Raw genomic sequence first — 25,473 nt, 5'->3', positions numbered from 1 at the left:
GAATACTTTAGACCAAAAGAGATTCTCTACCCTCAAAGAGTTGCCTGAGAGAGAGTCCCTGCCTTTCCATTCCAAGTGGGATAGAATATGTTTCCAATCAAGAAGCAGAGAAGAGACAAAAGGGCATCCTCTGATGTTGCCTTGGATAGAGCCAAATAAAAATTTCCACTGAGTAGGCTGCCAATTCCCAAAAGCAGATGTATGAAGATGTAATAAGAGAGAGCGGATCATAAAAGCCCAAGGCTGATCTCCTTGTAGAAACTGCATCATCATTTTCCCCCTGTGAGCAAGCAAGTGCATTTGAATATTGAGAATGTTCAGACCCCCGTGCATCTTTGGAGAACAGAGACGATGCATGGAGAGTAATCTGAGACTTTTCTTGCCATGTTTTGAACGCCAGAAAATTTCCATGATAGCTGACATAAATGATACCAAATCTGCCTTAGTGAACATAGTGAGAGGCAGATAAAATTGTATGTATGCTATCAAAATGGATTGTGTAATTCGCAGACGAACATGTAATGGCCAAGTTGCAAGCTTCCAATATTCAAGTTTTGCCCTTAACTTTACTAGCACCCAATCAGTTTGTTGTGAACGGGTGAGTCCCCAGCCTAGAGGATAACCAAGATGTCGAATGAATTGAGAAGCAGGGACAATTTCCCCAGGCCACAAAAGATTGTGCCAGTCCTGTGCATGTAAAGGCAGCAATTTTGATTTTTGAAAATTTACCTGAAGGCCAGCAGCCAATCCATATGTAGAAAGAGCATGCATAATCATGGACAGATCAGCCCGAGTATTTTTTGGAGTAAAGAAAGAATCATCAGCATATGCTTGAGCAATCATGCTGCGACTGCCTAGAATCTCCAAACCGTGCAGCTGGTCAGTGTCCAAGAGGTCATCCAGATATTGAAGCAGTGGATGGGTGGCTATGGCAAAAAGTAAAGCACTCAGTGGACATCCTTGTCTGACAGAGCAAGCAAGAGTCCAGGATGGAGAAATATCTCCTGAAAGCATGCAGGCAACTTCACTATCTTGATATAGCCAATTGATGAGTTGCTGCATTTTTGTGCCAAAACCCAAAGCCTGCATAGTCGATGAAATGAAATCCCACTGAACTGTATCAAAAGCTTTGGCAATATCAACTTGCAATAACAAAACATCCTGCTGTGTGTATTTGGCATATTCAATTCCAATGTAAGCATTAGCAATGTTATCGGTGATATGCCTACGTGGGACAAAGCCATATTGTGCACGATGCAACCCATCATGTAAAAACCCCTTTAGCCGAGCAACAATCATTTTGGTAGTGACTTTGTAAATTACCGGCATAAGAGTGATAGGTCGCCAGTCTGCCAAAGACTCACAAATTTGTTTTTTGGGAAGGAGTTTAACAAGACCTCTCTTCCATGTGTCTGGCATTTTCTGATGTTGCCATGCAGCATTCACCATATATAGTAATGGATGCTTCAAAATAGGCCAGTATGCTAGAAAAAACTCGACTGTTAAACCATCCCATCCGGGGGATTTCCATCTGCCACATGATTTGATCGCATCTGACAGTTGCCTCTCAGTAAAGGGTTCCTCCAATTCCAAAGCTTGAGGAGGGGAAATTATTGGAGAAACATTTTGCAACAGTAAATTTCGTGCAAGCAAAACCTGTTGCGAGAGAGGAGCTGCAGAGCCAAATTGCTGGGAGAAGTGATGCACACAAACAGAGGCAAGCTGTGACCGTGTAGTAGTCCATGATCCATCGGGCATAAGCACTCTGCAAATTTCTGTTTTGATTCTCCTCTGATGCAAACTCTTGAAAAATTCTTTGGAGGAGCAACCTTTATCTGTGAAGGCTCTTTGTCTTGCTCTAGTCTCCCATTTTGCCAGTTCCCTGTGATCATTTAGTTTAAGACAATGTCTGGCCTGACATAGTGTGGTTTGCTCTTGCATGGACAACGAACGATGATGACTGAGTTCAGTGAGGTCTTGACAAGTAGACCTGGCCTGAGCAATGGTTTCCCTCAGAGTCTTCATGTAAGACTTGCCATAATCTCTAATCACCATTTGCATTTTAGAAATAAAAGAAACCCAGGCATCATCAGCTTGAAGATAGCTGCTAGAGGAAAGACAACGAGCTGCTTCAGTAACCATTGCCCTGAATTCAGCATGTTGCAAATAACTATTGTTGATGATTAGATGTCACCGTTGTGGCAATCTATCTTCTGGCATCTTATGAAAAGATAACCGCAGCCATAGTGGTGCATGGTCTGAATGCACAAAGGCATAGTCAATCCACATTTTGCATGCGAAATCCCCATTTTGTTGGGGAGCGACACTATACCAACGATCCAGTCTTGCCTGATAAGCAGAAAGAGCATTATGTTGAAAAGTGTAGTCCGGTGACAAAGGCTGCAATTCCTTCCAAAGGTCAACCAAATTCGAATGCAAAAGTAGTTGAGACCATGCATGCCTTTTAGGAGATAACATATGATCGTGGCTGGAAGTGTTGTCTCCCTGTTGTGGAGCATTATTGAAATCCCCACATATGTAGGCATGATATCTCCACGGGTATTGTTGCATAGCATCCCAAATTACAGTTCTATCTCGAGATGACCGAGGTGCATAAACTGAAGCAAATTCAAACACCTCTCCTCTAATAATGCATTGAAGAACAAGCCATCTGCCTTTGTTGTCATTTAATGCAATGACTGGTTGAAGCTCATGTTTGATCAGAAGGACAACCCCTGAGAAAGAGTGCTCCCCAGCATAGAAAATGTCATACCCACAGTAGTGTCCTGTCTTGCCTGCATAAATATGTTGGTTGTGCTCTTGTAATGCCACTATGTCAGGCTGCAATCTGTTGATGTATAGCCACACAGATTTCCATTTCCTACTGTCACTCATGCCCTGGACATTGAGAGTGTAAAACAGGTGATGTGAGCAGTCATATATACAGATATTTATAGTAATGTAACAACTATGTACAGCAGCAAAAAGTATAAGGTCAACCTTGCATTTCTATCTCAGGGTCGAGGCCTCGCCCCTGAGAAGAAGTAGTCGCCTGAGAAGTAGACAGCAAAGCAACAACCTCTTCTTCAGGGAAGAGTGTTCTGCTGGCTGTTACTGCAGCCCATGTAATCCCAATTCCTGTATTGATCTCTGGGGTGTTTCTGCGAGAAGATGCACCATTCCAAGTGCGGGGGGGTGGAATTCTTCGAGCAGAAATAACTTTTCTTGGGCTCTGCCAGCCATCAGTTGAAGGTTGCTTTCCTTTGGGCAAGGATTGAGTAGGAGGAGGTGAATGTGAAGTGAGATTCGCATGGATAACTACTGAATCTTTGCCTTTATCCTGACTTCCAGAATGCTGTCTACTGCTTTTATTTTTGTTGGCAATTGGAGTAGGAGCATCTTTGGTGGGCATGTGGACTGGCAAGGTGACATGAGGCATTTTATGTGAGTTCAGCGGACACTGTGAGGCCATGTGTCCAAACTTTTTGCATTCAAAACAGGCCCCTGCAAATAAGCCCCATTTGAGTTTATAAAATGCACTCCCCATGTTCACATTATTCACCGTGACTGAATAAGAGTCCGGTGTGGGATTATCAGTATCCCAGAGAATGCAAAATCTGTTTGAATTACCATTTGGCCGTGGTGGGCAGACCACTTTACCTAAAGAGGCTGCAATTTTAGGCAAAAGTGCGGCCATGCATTGGGGGAAATCAACAACTTCAACCCAGACTGGGCATCTGTGTCTGATTAAAGCCTGAAAGTCCCTTGTGGGAGACCATGGCAAGACATGCACCATTTGCTGCCCAAAAAAGAGAGGTGAATGTTCCAAAAGCATTTGTCTGTGGATCTCATCCACCATGATAACCTCGAAAAAGCCCCTGGCTGCATAGTGTACTTTACGAACAAAAGAGCCAGCCAATGTGCGTGTCAGCCAGTTGCCTATCTCTGCAGCAGGTGGCATCCGGCCTGGAAAGAATAATATAACTGCGTTCTTGGCATACTCTCTGACTGGATCCACAATTTCATCAACCTCAACCATGAGGCCAACTGAGGGAACCGAGTCTTTCCAGTCTTTTCTCGTATCTGCAAATCCTTCATGCATAACATCATATACTAGTTGAGCCTCAAGTGTGTCATGCATCGGGTCATGCTGACCCTCAACCTGCTTTTGCTTCTTGCAGGGAGCCGAGCGCTCCTTTTGAAATGTTTTTTCATATGAATACTCTGCCATGACTTGGTAAGAAAAGGAGCTTGAGGATGAAGTACCTGTAAGAGGGTAGAAGAAGCCAAAAAAAACCAGTCCCAAAGAAATATCCACCGGGAGCTCACAAAAGAAGAGAGGAAGAGTATAGCTGTAAGGCAGGTAGGACAAGATTGTACGACGAAGCTGAGTTGTACAGAGGTATGTACGGGCTGCAGTGAGAGAAAAATGACAGTACGATGGTACGACCGAGAACGTGAAGACTGGCCTGTACGGGAAGGTACGATGTACGGGAAGGTACGGCGTATGGACGAAGTACGGAAGGATACTAGCGTACGGACACCGTACGGTAATCGTACAAATGTACGGACGGGGCCGCGTAGGTTTCTTGACTTGGACAAAACGGAGAGCGACGGACACCTCACCAAACTTGCTTTTACACACCGCAAGCAAACGTAGGCACACCTAGGAGATTTACGAAAGGAACGGTAAAGCAGCAGCTGATGCAGGCCTGGACGGAAAAGTTGAGGTGGGCTAGGATTTGTGCGTCCAAAAACACCGTACGACCTGTACGGGTAACCGTACCAAGGTCACAACGGGGGCTGGAGAGCAGCAGACGCTGACAAGCTCAACACCACTACCCACACACACACACCGTGTATCTTCACACACACGCCTCACACACACACACTAGCCCACTCACACACACACACACAGAGATTGTAGAAGACCGAAAGGTCTATGAGACTATGGAAACGTGATACAATAAGGCTAAGGGTGAAGCCACTCGAGTGGACTACTATTTCAGAGCTCGTCCCTCACACACTTTTTTGTGAGAAGAAATCTTTTATTTCGATGAAATAATTACATTCATAGCTGCTTCAAAACGAAGTAGCTACTACTCAACAAAAGATCTCAGTATAAGCTGTATACACATCCTGATCTATCAAACGAGTCTGAAAACAATCGTAGAATGATTGTTGCAGAGATCGTTTGAAAAAAAGAAAGGATGAAAATAGTGGATCACCAAAGACTCTATGATTTCTATCCAGCCATAAAGTCCATAGGGTCCAATATCTCACCCATACAAAAAATAAATCAAAACCCTGTCTCTGAGGATGAAATCCAAACAACCAGAAAAATCTGCCAAAAGTGACAGTAGGAAATCGTTGTCGAAGCCTCTGTCTGATGAGAGCAATGAGAGCAGAAGTGTTTGGACAGGACCAAAAGATATGGAGCACTGATTCAGTAGAGTGCGAGCATCGGTGACAAACAGCTGAAGCAATATGTCTGTGTGCGAGTAACTGTCCAGATGGAAAAATGCCAAGGAGAACTCGCCATAGGAAAAGCTGTTGTCGAAGAGGGACTTTGTAATGCCAAAGGAGACGCAGCCTTTTCCTCCACCACTTCATTGGACGATCCATATGCCAAACAGTATTTACTCTGTTGGAAATCCAAGGTGGAGGTAATAACACTTTATATAGTGATGACACTGTAATATGTGAGAGCTTTAAAGGACGGACATATGAGGAAGGAGAGCATAAACTCCAATCCTCAAGCCGATGCTGAATTTGTAAATGAGGTACCGGCAAGTACGGTTGGAGCATTGCTGAAATTTTATGCCATAAAGGAAGATAATGAGCTCCCAAGCCATATTTGCGAGCAGCCAAAGAAAAAGATAGAATTGTGCCATCATCCTGAAGTACATCCGCCACAGATGAAATGTCTTTGAAGGAGAGAAAATAAGAACGACGGGGTTCTTGTATGGCCAAAGGTGGATGGAATACTTTGGACCAAAAGAGATTCTCTGCCCTCAAAGAGTTGCCCGAGAGTGAGTCCCTGCCTTTCCATTCCAAGTGGGATAGAATATGTTTCCAATCAAGAAGCAGAGAAGAGACAAAAGGGCATCCTCTGATCTTGCCTTGGATAGAGCCAAATAAAAATTCCCACTGAGTAGGCTGCCAATTCCCAAAAGCAGATGTATGAAGATGTAATAAGAGAGAGCGGATCATAAAAGACCAAGGCTGATCTCCTTGTAGAAACTGCATCATCATTTTCCCCCTGTGAGCAAGCAAATGCATTTGAATATTGAGAATGTTCAGACCCCCGTGCATCTTTGGAGAACAGAGACGGTGCATGGAGAGTAATCTGAGACTTTTCTTGCCATGTTTTGAACGCCAGAAAATTTCCATGATCGCTGACATAAATGAAACCAAATCTGCCTTAGTGAACATAGTGAGAGGCAGATAAAATTGTATGTATGCTATCAAAATGGATTGTGTAATTCGCAGACGAACATGTAATGGCCAAGTTGCAAGCTTCCAATATTCAAGTTTTGCCCTTAACTTTACTAACACCCAATCAGTTTGTTGTGAACGGGTGAGTCCCCAGCCTAGAGGATAACCAAGGTGTCGAATAAATTGAGAAGCAGGGACAATTTCCCCAGGCCACAAAAGATTGTGCCAGTCCTGTGCATGTAAAGGCAGCAATTTTGATTTTGAGAATTGACCTGAAGGCCAGCAGCCAATCCATATGTAGAAAGAGCATGCATAATCATGGACAGATCAGCCCGAGTATTTTTTGGAGTAAAGAAAGAATCATCAGCATATGCTTGAGCAATCATGCTGCGACTGCCAAGAATCTCCAAACCGTGCAGCTGGTCAGTGTCTAAGAGGTGATCCAGATATTGAAGCAGTGGATGAGTTGCTATGGCAAAAAGTAAAGCACTTAGTGGACAACCTTGTCTGACAGAGCAAGCAAGAGTCCAGGATGGAGAAATATCTCCTGAAAGTATACAGGCAGCTTCACTATCTTGATATAGCCAATTAATGAGTTGCTGCATTTTTGTGCCAAAACCCAAAGCCTGCATAGTCGATGAGATGAAATCCCACTGAACTGTATCAAAAGCTTTGGCAATATCAACTTGCAATAACAAAACATCCTGCTGTGTGTATTTGGCATATTCAATTCCAATGTAGGCATTGGCAATGTTATCGGTGATATGCCTACGCGGGACAAAGCCATATTGTGCAGGATGCAACCCATCATGTAAAACCCCCTTTAGCCGAGCAACAATCATTTTGGTAGTGACTTTGTAAATTACCGGCATAAGAGTGATAGGTCTCCAGTTCGCCAAAGACTCACAAATTTGTTTTTTAGGAAGGAGCTTAACAAGACCTCTCTTCCATGTGTCTGGCATTTTCTGATGTTGCCATGCAGCATTCACCATATATAGTAATGGATGCTTCAAAATAGACCAGTATGCTAGAAAAAACTCGACTGTTAAACCGTCCCATCCGGGGGATTTCCATCTGCCACATGATTTGATTGCATCTGACAGTTCGCTCTCAGTAAAGGGTTCCTCCAATTCCAAGGCTTGAGTAGAGGAAATTATTGGAGAAACATTTTGCAAGAGTAAATTCCGAGCAAGCAAAACCTGTTGCGAGGGCGGAGCTGCAGAGCCAAATTGCTGGGAGAAATGATGCACACAAACAGAGGCAAGCTGTGACCGTGATGTAGTCCATGATCCATCGGGCATAAGCACTCGGCAAATTTCTGTTTTGATTCTCCTCTGATGCAAACTTTTGAAAATTTCTTTGGAAGAGCAACCTTTATCTGTGAAGGCTCTTTGTCTTGCTCTAGTCTCCCAATTTGCCAGTTTCCTGTGATCATTTAATTTAAGACAATGTCTAGTCTGACATAGTGTGGTTTGCTCATGCATAGACAACGAACGATGATGACTGAGTTCAGTGAGGTCTTGACAAGTAGACTTGGCCTGAGTAATGGTTTCCCTCAGAGTCCTCATGTAAGACTTGCCATAAGCTCTGATCACCATTTGCATTTTAGAAATAAAAGAAGCCCAGGCATCATCAGCATGAAGATAGCTACTAGAGGAAAGACAATGAGCTGCTTCAGTAACCATTGCCTTGAATTCAACATGTTGCAAATAACTATTGTTGATGATTAGATGTCGCCTTTGTGGCAATCTATCTTCTGGCGTCTTATGAAAAGATAAACGCAGCCATAGTGGTGCATGGTCTGAATGCACAAAGGCATAATCAATCCATATTTTGCATGCGAGATCCCCATTTTGTTGGGGAGCGACACTATACCAGCGATCCAGTCTTGCCTGATAAGCGGAAAGAGCATTATGTTGAAAAGTGTAGCCCGGTGACAAAGGCTGCAATTCCTTCCAAAGGTCAACCAGATTTAAATGCAAAAGTAGTTGAGACCATGCATGCCTTTCAGGAGATAACATTTGATCGTGGCTGGAAGTGTTGTCTCCCTGTTGTGGAGCATTATTGAAATCCCCACATATGTAGGCATGATATCTCCACGGGTATTGTTGCATAGCATCCCAAATTACAGTTCTGTCTCGAGATGACTGAGGTGCATAAACTGAAGCAAATTCAAACACCTCTCCTCTAATAATGCATTGGAGAATAAGCCATCTACCTTTGTTGTCATTTAACGCAATGACTGGTTGAAGCTCATGCTTGATCAGAAGGACAACCGAGAAAGAGTGCTCCCCAGCATAGAAAATGTCATACCCACAGAAGTGTCCTGTCTTGCCTGCATAAATATGTTGGTTGTGCTCTTGTAATGCCACTATGTCAGGCTGCAATCTGTTGATGTACAGCCACACAGATTTCCATTTCCTACTGTCACATATACCCTGTACATTGAGTGTAAAACATGTGATTTGAGCAGTCATATATACAGATATTTATAGGAATGTAACAACTATGTACAGCAGCAAAAGTATGAGGTCAGCCTTGCATCTCTATCTCAGGGTCGAGGCCTCGCCCCTGAGAAGAAGTAGTGACCTGAGAAGTGGACAGCAAGGCAGCAACCTCTTCTTCAGGGAAGAGTGTTCTGCTGGCTGTTACTGCAGCCCATGTAATCCCAATTCCTGTATTGATCTCTGGAGTGTTTCCGCTAGAAGATGCACCATTCCAAGTGCGGGGGGGTGGAATTCTTCGAGCAGAAATAACTTTTCTTGGGCTCTGCCAGCCATCAGTTGAAAGTTGCTTTCCTTTGGGCATGGACTGAGTAGCAGGAGGTGAATGCGAAGTAAGATTCATATTGTTAACTACTGAATCTTTGCCTTTTTCCTGACTTCCAGGATGCTGTCTGCTGTTTTTATTTTTGTTGGCAGCTGGAGTAGGAGCATCTTTAGGAGGCATGTGTACCGGCAAGGTGACATGAGGCATTTTATGTGGGTTCAGTGGGCACTGTGAAGCCATGTGTCCAAACTTTTTGCATTCAAAACAGGCCCCTGCAAATAAACCCCATTTGAGTTTATAAAATGCACTCCCCATGTTCACATTGTTCACCGTGACTGAATAAGAGTCCGGTGTGGGATTATCAGTATCCCAGAGAATACAAAATCTGTTTGAATTGCCATTTGGCCGTGGTGGGCAGACCACTTTACCTAAAGAGGCTGCAATTTTAGGCAAAAGTGAGGCCATGCATTGGGGGAAATCAACGACTTCAACCCAGACTGGGCATCTGTGTCTGATTAAAGCCTGAAAGTCCCTTGTGGGAGACCATGGCAAGACATGCACCATTTGCTGTCCAAAAAAAAGAGGCGAATGTTCCAAAAGCATTTGTCTGTGGATCTCATCCACCATGATAACCTCGAAAAAGCCCCTGGCTGCATAGTGTACCTTTCGAACAAAAGAGCCAGCCAAAGTGCGTGTCAGCCAGTTGCCTATCTCTGCAGCAGGTGGCATGCGGCCTGGAAAGAATAATATAACTGCATTCTTGGCATACTCTCTGACTGGATCCACAATTTCATCGACCTCAACCATGAGGCCAACTGAGGGAACCGATTCTTTCCAGTCTTTTCTCGTATCTGCAAATCCTTCATGCATTACATCATACACTAGTTGAGCCTCAAGTGTATCATGCATTGGGTCATGCTGACCCTCAACCTGCTTTTGCTTCTTGCAGGGAGCCGAGCGCTCCTTTTGAAATGTTTTTTCATATGAATACTCTGCCATGACTTGGTAAGAAAAGGAGCTTGAAGATGAAGTACCTGTAAGAAGGTGGCGAAAGCCAAAAAAACAGTCCCAAAGGAAAATCAGAAGAAGCCCACAAGAGGGAAGAGGAATTGTGTGACTAGTAAGGAGAGATCAAGGGGATAGGTAGGAGTTGGCAGAAGACCAGCAGGAAAGAAAGGCGAAAGGAAAACCCCCAAAGAAGAGCCAGATTATACAGCAGGACTGAAATTGTACGGAAAGCGTACGACAGTCGTACGGTCTCCGTACGGTGACCGTACAGGGGTACGGACGACGATAACGCAGAGAGGAAGCTGTTGACGGAGGACGATCTGTTTACGATGTACGGAGATGTACGGATGCACAAAGTCGGGTTATGGAGAAAGGAAAAGATGACGACGCACACACACGCAGGGTTGGAGCGGGATGACGCAAAGATCTGCAGAAGGGGCAGGATGATCGCGCGGGCTGTCCGTACTGGTGTACGGTACCTGTACGACAGCCGTACAGGTATACGGAGCAGACGGGGGAGCTGTACGGAGCTCTCACGACCGGGCTTTCTTTCTCCTCTCTCTCGTCATCGCACGCTCACACCCACATAGACATCTACACACACACACACACACACACCACTCGTCCCTCACACACACACACACTCACCATACACACACACACACACACACACACACACACACACATGTATACATATATATCTTGTATATGTATATGAATATATGTATGCAAAATGCTTACATACATTAAATTTCATATGAGTCTTTATGTTTACTGCTAAATTGTAAAACTAATATTCATTTCCGAAATTATTAGCAGGTACTGATATAATTTATAAATAGGTATTGATTGCCCAGGAAAGAACTGTGCAGAGAATCTGGTGTACATTAATAAAGGGGACAAGAGATGCGACATCAACATACATATCCTCAAGCACAAAACGTCCAGGTCAAAGGAAGACAATGGCAAAACTTTGTTTTTGTCCTATCAAGGGTATAAATCACCATGGAACACCATTCCTTACAGTTTATTTCTTTGGACTCAAACATCCTGTGCCAGCTGTCATTGTATTCAGAGCGCTCGGGATCAAGAATGATAAGGAGCTGGTTGAGAGAATCTGTGAGAATATTAATGACATGGAAATGGGAAGCCTGGTTTTACCCTCACTATACAGGGCAGATGAAGAAATGGGTGCATCACAAAAGGGCAACATATTCCAAAGCAAACAAAATGCACTGGAATACCTCCAAAAATATGTGAATGTACAAGAATCAACACAAAATGTCTTAGAAAAAAATCTATTTCCTCATTTGGGGGCTCATAATACACAAAAAGTGATGCTTCTGGGCTATATGTTTCACTGTGCATTGTCCTGTTTTCTCGGACGAAGAAAAGCTGATAATAAAGAGGAATTCAGAAACAAGCGTGTTGAATTGGCAGGTGGACTCTTCTACCAGAAGTTGAAACATCTAGTTGCAAGATTTCAAAAAGATTTGAAAAAAAATGTGGAAAAGTTATTGTCAAAAGGAGAGGACTTTGAGCAGTTATGGCACCACTTTGATGGTTCAATCATCACAAATGGATTCAGAAATGCTTTTTCTACTGGAAATTGGGGAGCTAACTCCAGTGGTGTGGTTGCCACATTAAAGAAAAGAAACACATTGGACACCTTGTCACACCTTAGGCAGCTAAGATTACATGCTCCTTGTGTGGTCAAACAAAGAGGACTGTACTATCAGTATGCTATCGTACCTCTTATCCCAGTTGTTTACAATTTTCTAAGCTCAAATTTGATGTTCTCAAAGTATTTTATGACATGATACATCTAAAAATTTTAAGAAGCGATTCCCTAGCATAGAGATATCAAACAAGATAGATTGGCTGATTGATCCTAGCATTGATATGTATGGCGCCTCATTAAGAAAGTGCATAGAAAATTCTGGCAAATGGTAAATCAGTGTCATACATTACAGAGTATGGAGAATAACTCTGGCATACACTTTGGAGCCTACTTAAATAAAAATCAGTTGTACTCACTTTTTTATTCGTTATGCTAAATGGGAGGCTCTATCTAGAATATCCCACCTACTTCTATCTCAAAATACACGGGCAAGTTCTGCAACTAGGTGTGTACTTGCATCTAACTCAAAAGCAAGTGCTTGTAAAAAGAGTTGGTCACATTGATAATTTCATTGGATCAGTATGCATATGACCATCCTCATCCCCCAGTGTTGGAGCTTCATTTCTACCGATCTTGGTCCCATGCTCTTTGGTGTGCACACTGAGCCTAGGAAGAGTGGAATGAGAACTCCACTTCTCTGGCCTGGACTGCATGAAGCTGTTACTGAGCTTTGTTAGCCAGGTGAAATTTGGCTATTACTCCTATGAATATCAAATAAAGGGAAAGAGTCTCTCTGAATTGCTTGTTGCATCTGTCAAAATACCTATGATGCATGAATGCCTGCTCTCGGCAAGCGACACTGTGTCTTTGAATGGCTTCAGCTGACCTTGCACCCAACAATCCTGAGAAGGCTTCTCCAAATTCCAAAGCTGAGGGATGAGTTTATTGGTCCCCTCTTCCTAACAGCAGAGAAAATGTGGTACCCTCACCCCTCCTAATCCCTGGGACTCCATGTTATCTAGGCTGTCCAAAGAAAATAGAAGAGGCTTCCCTTCATGTGTGAGAAACCAAGAGTCCCTTCACCTCAGAGAAAAGAGAAATTGTTCAGAAGATCCTTGTTTTGTAGAAGAGAATGAAGTCCCCTGCCCACACTGTTCTTTGCAAACTCCATGCTATCGATGGAGTCTCCTCCAAATATATATATATATATATACATATATACACATATGTATATGTGTGTGTGTGTGTGTGTGTCTGTGTTGGTGTTGATATTATAAATACAGAGCACTGGATTTTACTTTATTTAAAAAAAAAAAAAAAAAAAAAAGAAGTTGGTGTGTGTGAATGGTGTTACGAAGCAAGGAGCGAAGGTGCTAGCTGAGCGGTGTGTGTGTAGAGGCGACGGTCGTGAGCGAAGCACAGAGAAGTGCGCGCTGATATGCGTTGCTGTCCGTACCACCGTACGGTCGTTGTACGATTTCCGTACAAAGCTACCGTAAGGAATCCGTTCCATCTTGCACGTCGGCTTGTACCGGCAGTCCCCCTTCTCAAATAACCGTACAGTTCGTCTGTACTTTCCAGGGCAGTCCTCCTTCTCAAATTCCGTACATCTTGTCCGTACTTTCCCGTACAGCTCGTCCGTACTGTTCCCGTACTGTTGATTGAATCTTCCGTACACAGCCTGCTTTCCCGTACAGCCTGTCAGCAGTCCCGTACAGTTTGACATCCCGTACAGTTTGACAGTTATTTCCTGCAATCTTTCCTTCTGTCCGTACAATTCTGTCTTTTCGTTGTGCCACCGTACAGTGCGTCAGTTCAACCTCCGTACAGTCTGCCAGCCCTTCTTTGTGCTCAGTCCGATCTTTGCTGTTTCATATCTGTTGAATCCCTTAGCTGTCATGGCAGAATCAAACAAGTACTATGTCAAGAGAGCCCTCTCTCCTGAACCTAAAAGACAATTAAGGGAAACCTCTTCCCCCATAGCTCCTTCTTCTGAAGATGCTTCCTATGTGTTTGATATGCTGAATGATGATTTTCAACAAAGCAGAAGGGAATGGATTCTACCTGCTCCGGAACTCACTTACAAAATGAAGCTGCCATCTCTTGTGCAACCTTTGAAGAAGCTCTCTCAAACTGCAGCTATCATCTTTTTCCCAGGCAAAATTCCCTCTGCTAATGACGTGGGACAATGGGTGAATTCTCTCCTAGGTGGATGCTATGTAGAAGGAGTCTATTTTGCCTCCCGAGGATTTTATGAAGTTCATCTTTTGGATGCTTTGACAAAACAAAAGATGCTGGAAATGTCCCCTTTATTTTTTGGTCGCCAGATGGTGCATATCATGCCCTGGTCCCCTAATAAGGATTATCAGAACCTCATCAAGCATCATTGCCCCGTATGGGTTGAAGTGGTTGATTTTCCAGATTATATGAGAACAGAGCTTCCAGGTTTAGCTATGACATTGGGACAAGTGATCTGTCCCCCTCGTCCAACAGGTAATAAAAATTGTTTTTGCATCTTATGGGATACTGATAGACCGACCCCTTCCTCTATTGCAGTTGAGATTGAGGGTGTTAATTTGGGCAAGAAATATTTCACTTTAAAATGGGGCATTTTTGTTGGAGCTTGTTTTTCTTGTCACAAATTTGGGCATCTTGCTTCGGAGTGTCCTTCTATCCTTCATCCACCTCCTCCAGCTGCTATTCCTCTGCCACCTAATAAAGGAGGTCAGAAGACATATGTGGAAAAGATTGAAGCTAAAGGAGCAAAGCCTTCAGTTCATACAGGGAGCCAGGCCAATTCAGCTCAAAATAAGGATAAAGGCAAAAGCAAGTTAGGAGAAAATATTTCATCATCTCATGAGGGATGGCAGACTGCAAAGAAGACGGTGCCTCTCAAACAAAGACCTCTCCAATCTCGTAATTGGGATGCCTCTGCTCCTTCTCCAGGACAATCTTCTACCTCTTCAAGCAGCCCCATCTCAAAGGCATGGGTCAATGCAGTCAAGAAGGGTCTTCCCCTTTGTGAAAAAGATGACATTATCAGGGAATTGGAAGCTGAGGGTCAGCAAGACCCTGTGGCAATGGTAGAGGCTTGAGGCCTCCTGCTCTTTTGGAGGACCGATCATTCTCTTGTATATATTTTCATGCGTGCTTCTCTTAAATGTTTTTCCTATAATATACAAGGCCTCTGCAACCAGAATAAATGGAGGCTTCTTTGGCATTATATAAATACAACTCATCCGGATGTTGTATGTTTGCAAGAGCATAATCAGCATTTTTTTGCTGGACAGCATGGGTTTTTTTCAGGATATGATATATTTTATTTAGGATCGGAACAATTCTCTGGGCTGTGCATTTTAGCCAGACATGATCTGCAACCCTGGATAGCATATAATGATCTAGGTGGACGATGGATGATTATCCAATGTATGATCAATGGAGAGATTTTTGAAATAGGATCTTTGTATGCCTCTCAAAATTCAGCTTCCAGAGCTCAAATGTGGAACTCCATAAAGCAATATCTTGGTCCTCTAATGCTCTACTTTGTGGTGATTTCAACAATTCTCCTCACTGGAAGGACAATACCACTCAAAAATTATTTATGCTGCCCTCTGAAATCCAGCAATGGGAACACATGACATCATCACTTCGATTTGCAGATTTATGGACAGCAACTCATCCTTCAGTGATGGGATTTACATATCATCATAATGCTTTTACAGATTATTGGGCCAGGCTTGATAGATATTATCTCATTCATGCTCAGCAATATGATGAATATATATGTCGGATGTGGACTGATTATTCACAACAATTATCTGATCACACTCCACTTTGGCTCACCCTTTCTTTTGGTATGCCTCTGGATGACTTGCAGATCTCTTCAGTCAGAAATTTACAGGTTAATCAATTCTATCTTTCTCACGAAAAATTTCAGCATATGATCAGACTGGCTTGCAGGCCATTGCTATCCCATGCTCAGGAGGATCTGGAATTTGCTTGGATCTCTTTCATACATCGTATTCAAAATGTCATTAAGGAATATGGAAGATGGTACATGGCAGAAACCAGACAGCATATCCAGTGGGCAAAATCATACAAGCAGTATCTTGTACAGATTAGTTATCAAAGATCTCTATCTGATTCTGAGCAGCATTTACTGTCTTGTGCTTCCTCTATAATTGATGCCAATGATAAACGCAAGCTGTCCAAATGGCAGATTAGGGCCAGAGTTAAACCTATGCTAGATAAGGGCTGTTCCTCTAAATCTTTTTTTCGGAATTTACATGCACACAGACAAAGCCAATCTATCATGAGGGTAAGGAAATCAGATGGTCTTTGGACCCAGTCTCTCTCTCAGCTCGAAAAACAATGTATGGATCATTTTCAGCTCCTTTTTTCTCAGCCATCTTCTTCTACACCTCAGGTCGCATTGGCTCGTAACAGATTTACTGAACTTGTTTTCCCCATTGTCTCCCCGCAAAAAGCCTCAATGCTGGAAATGTCTTTTTCGGACGATGAATTGGATGAAGCCCTTAAGCATTTGGGTAAACATAAATCCCCTGGCTGGGATGGTCTGACGGTTGAATTTTTTGAAGCCTTTTGGCCTGAAATGAAGGGTCCAATTCTGCAGTTTATTAATGCAGCATGGCAGCACCAACATCTTCCCTCAGCTTGGAAGCATGGTCTGGTTAAGCTTGTGCCGAAAAAGCTTCTTTGTGAGACTATGGATGACTGGAGGCCCATCACTTTGATGCCGGTGATATACAAACTGATTGCCAAAATGTTGGTACACTGGATAAAGGATATCCTTCATGATGGACTTCATCCCAGGCAATATGGTTTTGTTCCAAGACGGCACATACATGACAATATCACTAACACACTTATCGCAATGGAATATGCTAAATATTCAGATCAAGATGTGTTGGTCATGCAGGTGGATGTGGCGAAGGCGTTTGATACAGTACAGTGGGATTATGTCTCTCAAATCATGCTAAAACTTGGTTTTGGGCCAAAGCTATCTAATGTCATATATTGGCTTTACTCAAATTCCACTGCACAATGCTTTATAGGGAAACATTTGTCTGAGTCTTGGACTCTCGAACGTTCGGTTCGACAAGGATGACCTCTCAGTGCCTTGCTTTATGCCATCGCTTCACATCCTTTGCTTCTTTATATGGATCACATGGTTGATACTGGACAGCTAGAGGGGCTTCATATTTCTGGTTCACGACCCTTCATAGCACAGGCCTATGCAGATGATTCATTCTTCATGCTAAAGAACAGTCCAATGGAGATTCGCCTCTTCATGGATACCCTTTCAGATTTTGGGTTGGCAGCTGGTCTTAAAATTAATTTTCAGAAATCAAAACTCTTGCCTCTCAAGCATTGTGATCGGCATGCTATTCTGTGGCCAGGCCAGATTATTCAACCGGAAAATATAGTAAGACACTTGGGTTATCCTATTGGCTGGAAAATCAGCAATAAGCAACAAATGTCGTGGGTGTTCAACAAAATTCAGGACAAATTAGAATATTGGAAGATCTCCACTTGGCCTCTGCATGTACGGCTTCGAATTGTCCAGTCTATTGTTCTAGCTTATGTCCAGTTCTACCTTCCTCTATTACATTGGTCATCTCGAGATCTCACATCTTTTATGTCTCAAGCCATGGAGATTTTTTGGAAAACCAAGCTTCATAAAAAAGCTTTACGGTTGCTCAAAATGGACTTGCTTTGCTCACCCAGAATGCATGGTGGTTTGAATATAATAAACATCAATTATCATGTGTTGGTAAGAAAGATCACTATGCTCAAAACATTCTTTCAACAAGAGCAGCCTTGGTCTATTATGCTAGTAATTTTGTGTGGTCAGATGCGCACACATGCTTATGGACATTGGATAGTAGATCCATCGGAAGTAGTACTTGGAAAATTTCAAGGTAAAATCCCTGGTTGTCCATTTTCTAATTCCTTGATTCAGGATTGGAAGCAAGTACTCTCTCACATCAAATGGTCTCCTCATCCTGCTTCTCTAGCATCTTCACTCAGATTGGAGAGTATTCATTGGAGTGCTGTGTTTTCCTCTCCCCTTGCTGTTCAACAACCCATCAGAGCTTACAATCTTATGAAAATGGGTATCCGGTTCATTGATGACGTTGTAGATATGCAAGGAAATATTCTCCCTTTTCCAGCAGCATGTAGACAATACAACCTGGCAATGCATCATAGACCTATTTGGAAAGCTATTGTTGATCTCCTACTTCCTCTGGTTCCGATTCCGACACTGAATGGCAGTGACAGGATTCAAGATTGGCACCTTCAGCCTTCAAGTCCAAGCATTTCTTCTAAGCCTTTGCAGTTATTGACATCTATACAGGCTTATAGATTGATATTACCTCCTCCTTGGATTGCCCATCATGCTAATTCTTTATGGAACAAATCATTAGCCTGGTGGAAAGGAAGATTGCAAATGATATGGAAGTTGAAAATGCCATTAGAGCAAAGACTATTCCTATGGAGATGTATTGTTGGTATTCTTCCAGTGGGAGTGAAATTGGCTAAACGACGAATAGCTTCACCTCTCTGTCCAAGATGTCACCTTGCATCGGAGAGTATTCCGCATTTATTGTGGTTTTGTTCATATTCCAGAGACCTTCTAGATAGAATCTCCTATTTTTTATCTCTCATATTTCCAGCACACAGGTTCTACAGGTTTTTCTGGATGTATGGCAAACTATCAGCTTCTTTGTCACAGTATTCTCTCTTCTTCCACTGGATCAGATACTGGGCCTTATGGACCCTCTGGCTGCAGCGCATCCAAGCATATCTGAATTCTCCTCTTCAGCATCCTTATGAGTTTTTCAGAGCCTCATTAAGGCAGTCTTTATATGATGCCTTACATGAGGAAGATTTGGATGTTTCTTGTATTCAACTTTTCTTTTACTGTTTCTGATGGATAGGGCTGTAGCTCTATTTTGAGCACTGCCTGGATGTAAATGAATGTTTCATAATATAAGTATCTTGGTTTTACCAAAAAAAAAAGTGTGTGTGTGTGTGTGTATGTATGTATGTATGTATGTATAGAGAGAGAGAAAGAGAGAGAGAGAGAGAGAGAGAGAGAGAGAGAGATAGATAGATAGATAGATATAGAGAGAGAGAGAGAGAAAGAAAGAAAGAAGAAAGAAATTTTATTAAAGGTCCACGGAAGGCCATACATGGCCTATGGGACACAAAATCATCCGAAAGGAAAATACATCATCAACGATGCGCCAACTAGGTGGCCTCATCGTAATACCGCTAAGATGCCAAAAATGGCTACAAAAATCCTAGATACAAAATGAAATGAAATAGAGTACCAAAAATGCCTAGATACAAAATGTAAAATATGAAATATGAGGAACATCGTCTTCCCTAAGGGGTCTGTGATCCAAAGAAATGATGGAAGTCATGGCCATCGACCATGCCTCCTGCCATGAGTGTGAAGATCTGGGCAAGTGTCAAATGGGCTGCTGGCGGTGCCAAGTCTCCATGGAGCAATCTCCTCCGAAAATCTGCCATTATCCTCCGTCGTCTAGAAATAAAGTGACGGGTACGGCCTCTGTGTAAGATCATCCTGCGGTGCTGCCGGATCATGTCATATGTACATCCTCGGGGTGGAACCATCGGTGCTCTCTGGCAAGATGCGCTATCTCTGTGCTCATGGTCCTGCGCCTCGTCCTGCTCCTCATGAATAACCAGGTCTCTGGCAGGGATGCGACGGTGCTCTCTGAGGAATCTCTCTCTGTATCTGGTGATCTCCCTGATGAACAACGCTAAGCAATACTGATCCTCATACTCCATAATCCGAGAGAGAGGTCCAAATCCGTGCCCAAATAAACAGTGAAATCTGCCACGGATCTCATAATATAAAGGGCATCTGCAAACAAAGTGCTCCTCAGTCTCCACCTCCCCCATAGTGCAACAAGGGCATATCCTAGTCTCTCGCCTGGGTCTATGTCCGGTAGCTGTACGACGCATCCTGCCGGCCTCAACGTCTAATCTGTGGGAAGATACCCTGAGCTGGCCCAAGGCAATCCTGAGTGAGTGCGACATATGAACGCCGATATATCCTGGGGATATGATGAAGCCATCCTCTGAAATCCTGAGAAAATGGTCACGATATGTGGCCATCTTCGTAGGAAGCTCCGTGGGATGAACCCAAGTGCGAAACATGTGTAGCTGCAACAAATCTGCCCTGATAACCTGGCTGAGCTCATGTCGAGTGAGAGGGAGGCGAGGGGCATCTATGCTGTATCGAAATGGTGGCAGCCTATCCATATCCAAGCCCAGCGAGGTGAGCCATGTGGAGAGTGTGTGGTACCAACAAAAAGTATGACCTCTCTCCGCTAACATCTGCGAGGATATCAGTGCTAGCCACGGTAATCGTGCTCTGCCTGCTGCTGAGTCTCTGAGCGCCCTGATCCTATGCAAGTATGTAACTGACTGAAATGCTGCATCTAGCGCTAGGGGTGTAGCTCCGAACTCTGCGAACGTAATCTGATGCGGTACCGTGGGCTTCGCTCTGATCAATCTGGAGAACATGATGATCTGTAACCTCTCTACTCGTCTCCAATCTGCAACACTGAGATCTCTTGCCCAAAAGGGGCTAGCATACATGACTGTAGGTCTCACCAGCGTATCGAAAAGTAAGGACTTCGTGTCGGGATGCTGAAAATGTGACTGTGCACACTGCCTCTCGAGAAGAGCCAAGGCGGCATACCCTCTACTGATCCTATCTCGTGCTGCATGCGTCATGGTGAAGACTGGACCTCTAAATGTGGCACCCAAATATGTATACTCCCTGACTAGCTCCACCTCCTGCCCATCAAATGTGAAAGAGAACTCGCCTCTCCTATAAACCTGGTATGACGTGTTGAAGACCATGACTTTGGTCTTCCCAAGGTTTACAGACAACCCTCTGTCCTGACAAAAGCTGTGGAGTACATGGAGATGTGCCTGTAAACCCTGCTAGGAGGAAGAAATAAGAACCACGTCATCTGCATAGAGGAGAATCGGTATCGTGGATCCTGCCAGTAAAGAACCTGTACCACCCATCGTCTGTATGTACATCTCTAACTCATCGATATAGAGACCAAAGAGTGTCGGAGACAAAGGACACCCCTGCTTCACCCCTATCGTACTGCGTACTTCCCCCGACAGCCCCGCCCGTGTCCTGACTCTACCTGTGACTCTCTCATACAAGGCCATGATCGCCCATTGAATCTCCCCATTGAATCCCAAGTCACGAAGTCGCTGGAAGAGTCTGAAACGCGGCACAGTGTCAAATGCCTTTCTGAAGTCCACGAAGCAACAATAGAGCCGTTGCTTACGTGACTTCGCCTCCTCAATCAAAGCCCTGAGTGTGAAGATATGATCTAGAGTCGAGTGCTCTGCACGAAATCCTGCCTGCCCTCTAGCTCTCATGCCTGTCGCCTCGGCATGGTCATTTATATGTCCTTCTAGAATGGTCGCATAAATCTTGGCCATGACATGGCCAATCATAATGGTCCTATAGTTCGACGCCTCCAAAGGATCCCCCGACTTGTGTATGGGTACTATAGTATTTTCTAGCCAACTAGGTGGAAGACCTGTACAAATGGACTTGTTAAAAAGACGGGAGAGGACTGTAGCTAAGGCATCAATCCCATGGATTACATACTCCGCTTGCAATCCATCATGGTCCTTAGCTCTCCCAGTCTTCAAACGATTGAGCTGCTGCTCGGACACTATTGGATGAGAATAAGGCAGAGGAGGTGGCTCTAGGCACATGGGATAAGTCGATCTGTGGCTGGTCTGGAATATCATATAAAGTGGAAGTATAGGCAAGCCAAACCTGCGGGTCTGTAAGAGGAGTTTGAGATTTCAAGCGAAGGAATTTCTTCCATAATTCCTTGGAATCACAGCTGAAAAGTAAACTTCTCAGCTCCTCCTCATTTCGGGCTAGAAATTGGCACTTTTTGCGTCGCACCAAACGCTTGTAACTCTTCTTGGTCTCAATGAGGAGGGGAGACTTCTCCTGTGTCTCAAGGCGAAGCTTCCTGCGGAGTTCTTTACACTCCTCATCATACCATCCATTACAAGGCACAAGACCGACTGGTGGAGGACTGGATGTGTGGCAAGTGACGGGGAAGGACTTGTGGGCTGCCGAGATGATGGAGGTATGTACAAGGTCCCACCGATCCTGTGTGGAGGGTAGGGCATCGAGAAGGTGCGGACGGAGAAGACCACTCAGGTGCTGGCTATAAATATCATCAAACTGATGGTCAAAATGAACCTCATAGTATGGCTGACGCTCATGATGTCTAGAAGGGGGGGCATGAGGAATCTGGGTAAGAATAAAGTGCAGACGTGCATGATCGGCTGAAGGCATAAAAGGGTCGACTGTGAGGTTATGTACAAAAGGGATTAAAGTCGGGGGACCCAAGACGTAATCAATGACGCTCGTACCACCACCCGCGAAGGGAAAACATGTGGCTGTGGATGAATGCGGCCACTGTCGAAGTCCATTATAAATGACCATGCCGTGCGATGAGAGAAGCTCCAATAGGCGATGTCCCTGATCTGTCACCTCTACCCCTCTATCTGAAGATAAGCGTGGAAAACTCTCATCTGGGGCAGCTGGAACTAAGACTGGATCCTCAGCAAAGTCCAAAATCTCTGCCTGTTTGTCTGATGTCCTCGCGTTGAAGTCTCCTAAAAGGATGACCTCTCCGCGGCGTGAGTACTCCAATACATCGGCTGACAAATCCTCAAAAGGTGACTGTCCTGGTCCATCTGAGGCATAACGAGACTGTCTCGGGGGAAAGTAGCATACTGCAATAAACAAGTCTCTCAGGGGGGGTCTCCTGATCCGTACCCAAAGATATCTGGCCCGATGGTCTCTCCTCATGACTGTGAGTATCGATCTGAGATGCTCTCTATAAAGAACTGCCACACCGCCAGATCCTCTGACTCCTCCTGATCGTCTAGTCTGCTGTCGAAAGACAGACTCCCAGGCATACCCTGTCACCTGCGGCAAGCCTCTCTCTGGGCTTTCATGGGTCTCTGTAAAGAAGACGATGTCCTGATCAAAAAAGGCCTCTCGTAAGTTGCCAGGCTGAGCTGTGAGGGAACCATTACAGTTCCAAACTACGAAACTCAAGCTATCTGGCAGACTACGTGTCCCATAGGCCTCGTGTCATCAACTGTGGGCTCCAGCCGGTCTAGATCGCATAGCTCCTATCAAAAGTCTGCCCTATCAGAGAGAGAGAGAGAGAGACAGAGAGAGGTCTCAAAAAGACATGGCTGTGGAATTATTTTTCATAGAAAATAAAATAAAATAAGTGGTTGCTCATTATTCTAGTCTGCACGGTCATGTGGAAAATTTGTTAGTGGGCATATGGGGAGTCTTGTGGGTTTTAATGTCACTGGTGCAGGAGGCCATGCTGGGGTTTTTGTAAACCCGCATCCACTATGGATTCTAGAGGGAGGTGGGGATTCACAAGGGCTTCATGTCATGACTCTTTTCATGCCAATGCAGCCACTGGAGCACAAGATCTGTAATTAGCTGTGCTTGTATAGGTTCACACTCTTATGGAGGAGGGTGAGAGGGTTTAGTATTTTAAAATGGATAAGATTTTGTGTAAATGAGTGATGGAAAATTTCTAGAGAGCAAATGGAAAGGGGACGTGGAAGAAACGCAGGAAAGTACACGAGGGGAGACTGTTTGGAAAGAGAAGGGGGAGGGTGCATACAGGGGGTTTTTGGGCTGTACAAGATTTTTTGTAACGTGTATCCCTCCTTATTTTTCCCTTGTTTCCATTGAAGTCACATGGTAGGAGGAATGGAATGGAAAAGAAATGGAGGAAGTAGAAAGCAATGAAAGGAAATGGAAAGTACAAAGTGATGATAACCAAAATACTCACATGATAGAAAAGCTTGATGTAGACCACTCTCATGTGACACTAGACAAGTAAAACACTATATAATGTGACACTAGACTCTAGAAAGCGAAAATATATATGGGATAACTCCCAATATGACATGTTGCATGTCTAGGACTCACTAGACTATAAAAACACACCTAGAACACTCACTTTGACTGAATTTTCCAACACCCCTCCGTGAAGGAAATGTGAGAGTCTACTGGAATGGAACAAAAAAAAGAACATGACAATGATGGAATCTATTGCTCTGTGCACTCCAAGTTGTTTAGAGGCTCAAATGAAGCATGGCTACCTGACCAACACATTGGTCTAGGGAATGCACCAACATCCTAGAAATTGGCCAGACCTGATAAAGAGACCCATCAAAGCCAATAGAAAGTCTCCCATAATAAATCCCCCCGTGGCGTCATAACAGGACATGGTAGGAAGCCACACACCACTCATAAAGGAAATAAAACATCATTTGAGGAGGACGACAAGGCTGAGAATCTTTGTTGACTCAATGACTCGATGAGTTTATTACATCAATTTTTTGGGGACTACCTAGGGCAGAGTACCCAAGTGCATCAAGCTCGTGTAAAACTTAAAATGTGAAGTCACGATCATTAGGCTCATAGATCTCTAGATGGAGAGAGAGATCTTGGATGTGAGCCGTGAAAGCATGTGTCAGTGATGACGGGTCTTCATCTCCTTCCTTTGCTTCACTATGGATGGCCGCAACCAATTTGGCACGGTCTTCATCTCCTTCCTATGCTTCACTATGGATGGCCGCAACCAAATTGGCATGGCCTTTGATTTTTTTGCTTGGTAAGTCTCTTGAAGCAACGATCCTCAGTGTGACCAAGCTTTCCATAGTATGATGGAACTAGATAATGGAACTAGATAGGAGGCATGCTAGGCTAGGCTAGAAAGAAAACATAATGAAATGGAAATGGAAAGCAAATGGAATGCTTCAAAAGAAAGGAACAACCAAAGGAAAGTACTCACATAACCGAAGAGGCTTGAGGCTTGATTGATTTGATAAGTGAAAGTACAATGCCTCTATAGGATAGGGACACACACAAGTACCAAATGTATATGCGATAACTCCCAATATGACGTGGCACTTGATGTAGACCACTCTACATCAACAAGTGACTTCGTCAACATTGCTTATTCAATTGGTGCTTGAGGTACTTCACATTGATTGACTTTCCAATTGGTCGTGGTACCTGAGGCTTCTACTTCGACATTGGTGATTCTCCTTCTTGCATTTTGAGAGTCATCATGTAACTACTCCATGTAGCTATCCATGGACTTTACCGACACATATTTTGAGGCATTCTTACCTAGCACTTCATTGACGTCGTCATCAACTCACAGGGTTGTGCATACATGTACATTAGCTACTTGGAGGACATCTCTTTCAAAGAGAGATTTTTATTTATTACTACATGCTTGATGTATTTTGGAGTCCTCTACCCTGGGTAGTCCTCCTAAAATGATATATATTGAGTGTTTGATTTTCATTGAGTCTAAAGGTCCTCTGCCTTGGATAGTCCTCCTAAAAAGATGTATTGGTTTTTCCATTTTGGTGTGTGGCTTCCTAACATGTCCTGTTATGAAGCCAAGGGGGGATGTACTGTGGGAGCCATGTATTGGCTTTGATAGCTTTAGAGGGGGATGTATTGT

At 43.8% G+C, this 25,473-nt stretch overlaps 1 protein-coding gene across 1 annotated transcript in view; it reads left to right on the top strand.

Moving 5' to 3' along the window:
- Positions 1-25,473, top strand: part of LOC147882442 (DNA-directed RNA polymerases IV and V subunit 2-like) — a 160,451-nt gene that overhangs the window by 107,732 nt on the left and 27,246 nt on the right. The window contains exon 5 of the mRNA XM_087400248.1: positions 11,058-11,953. Coding sequence (XP_087256374.1) covers positions 11,058-11,953 — 896 coding nt within the window. The remainder of the gene's footprint in view (positions 1-11,057; positions 11,954-25,473) is intronic.

This window comes from Dipteris shenzhenensis, chromosome 29 (assembly GCF_047967505.1).
Source record: "Dipteris shenzhenensis isolate YYH24624 ecotype China chromosome 29, Dip_SZ_1.0, whole genome shotgun sequence".
In the NCBI taxonomy this organism is placed as follows: Eukaryota; Viridiplantae; Streptophyta; class Polypodiopsida; order Gleicheniales; family Dipteridaceae; genus Dipteris; species Dipteris shenzhenensis.
The sequence above is the reverse complement of the archived record's forward strand: the minus strand, read 5'-3'. Positions and strand labels throughout refer to the sequence as shown.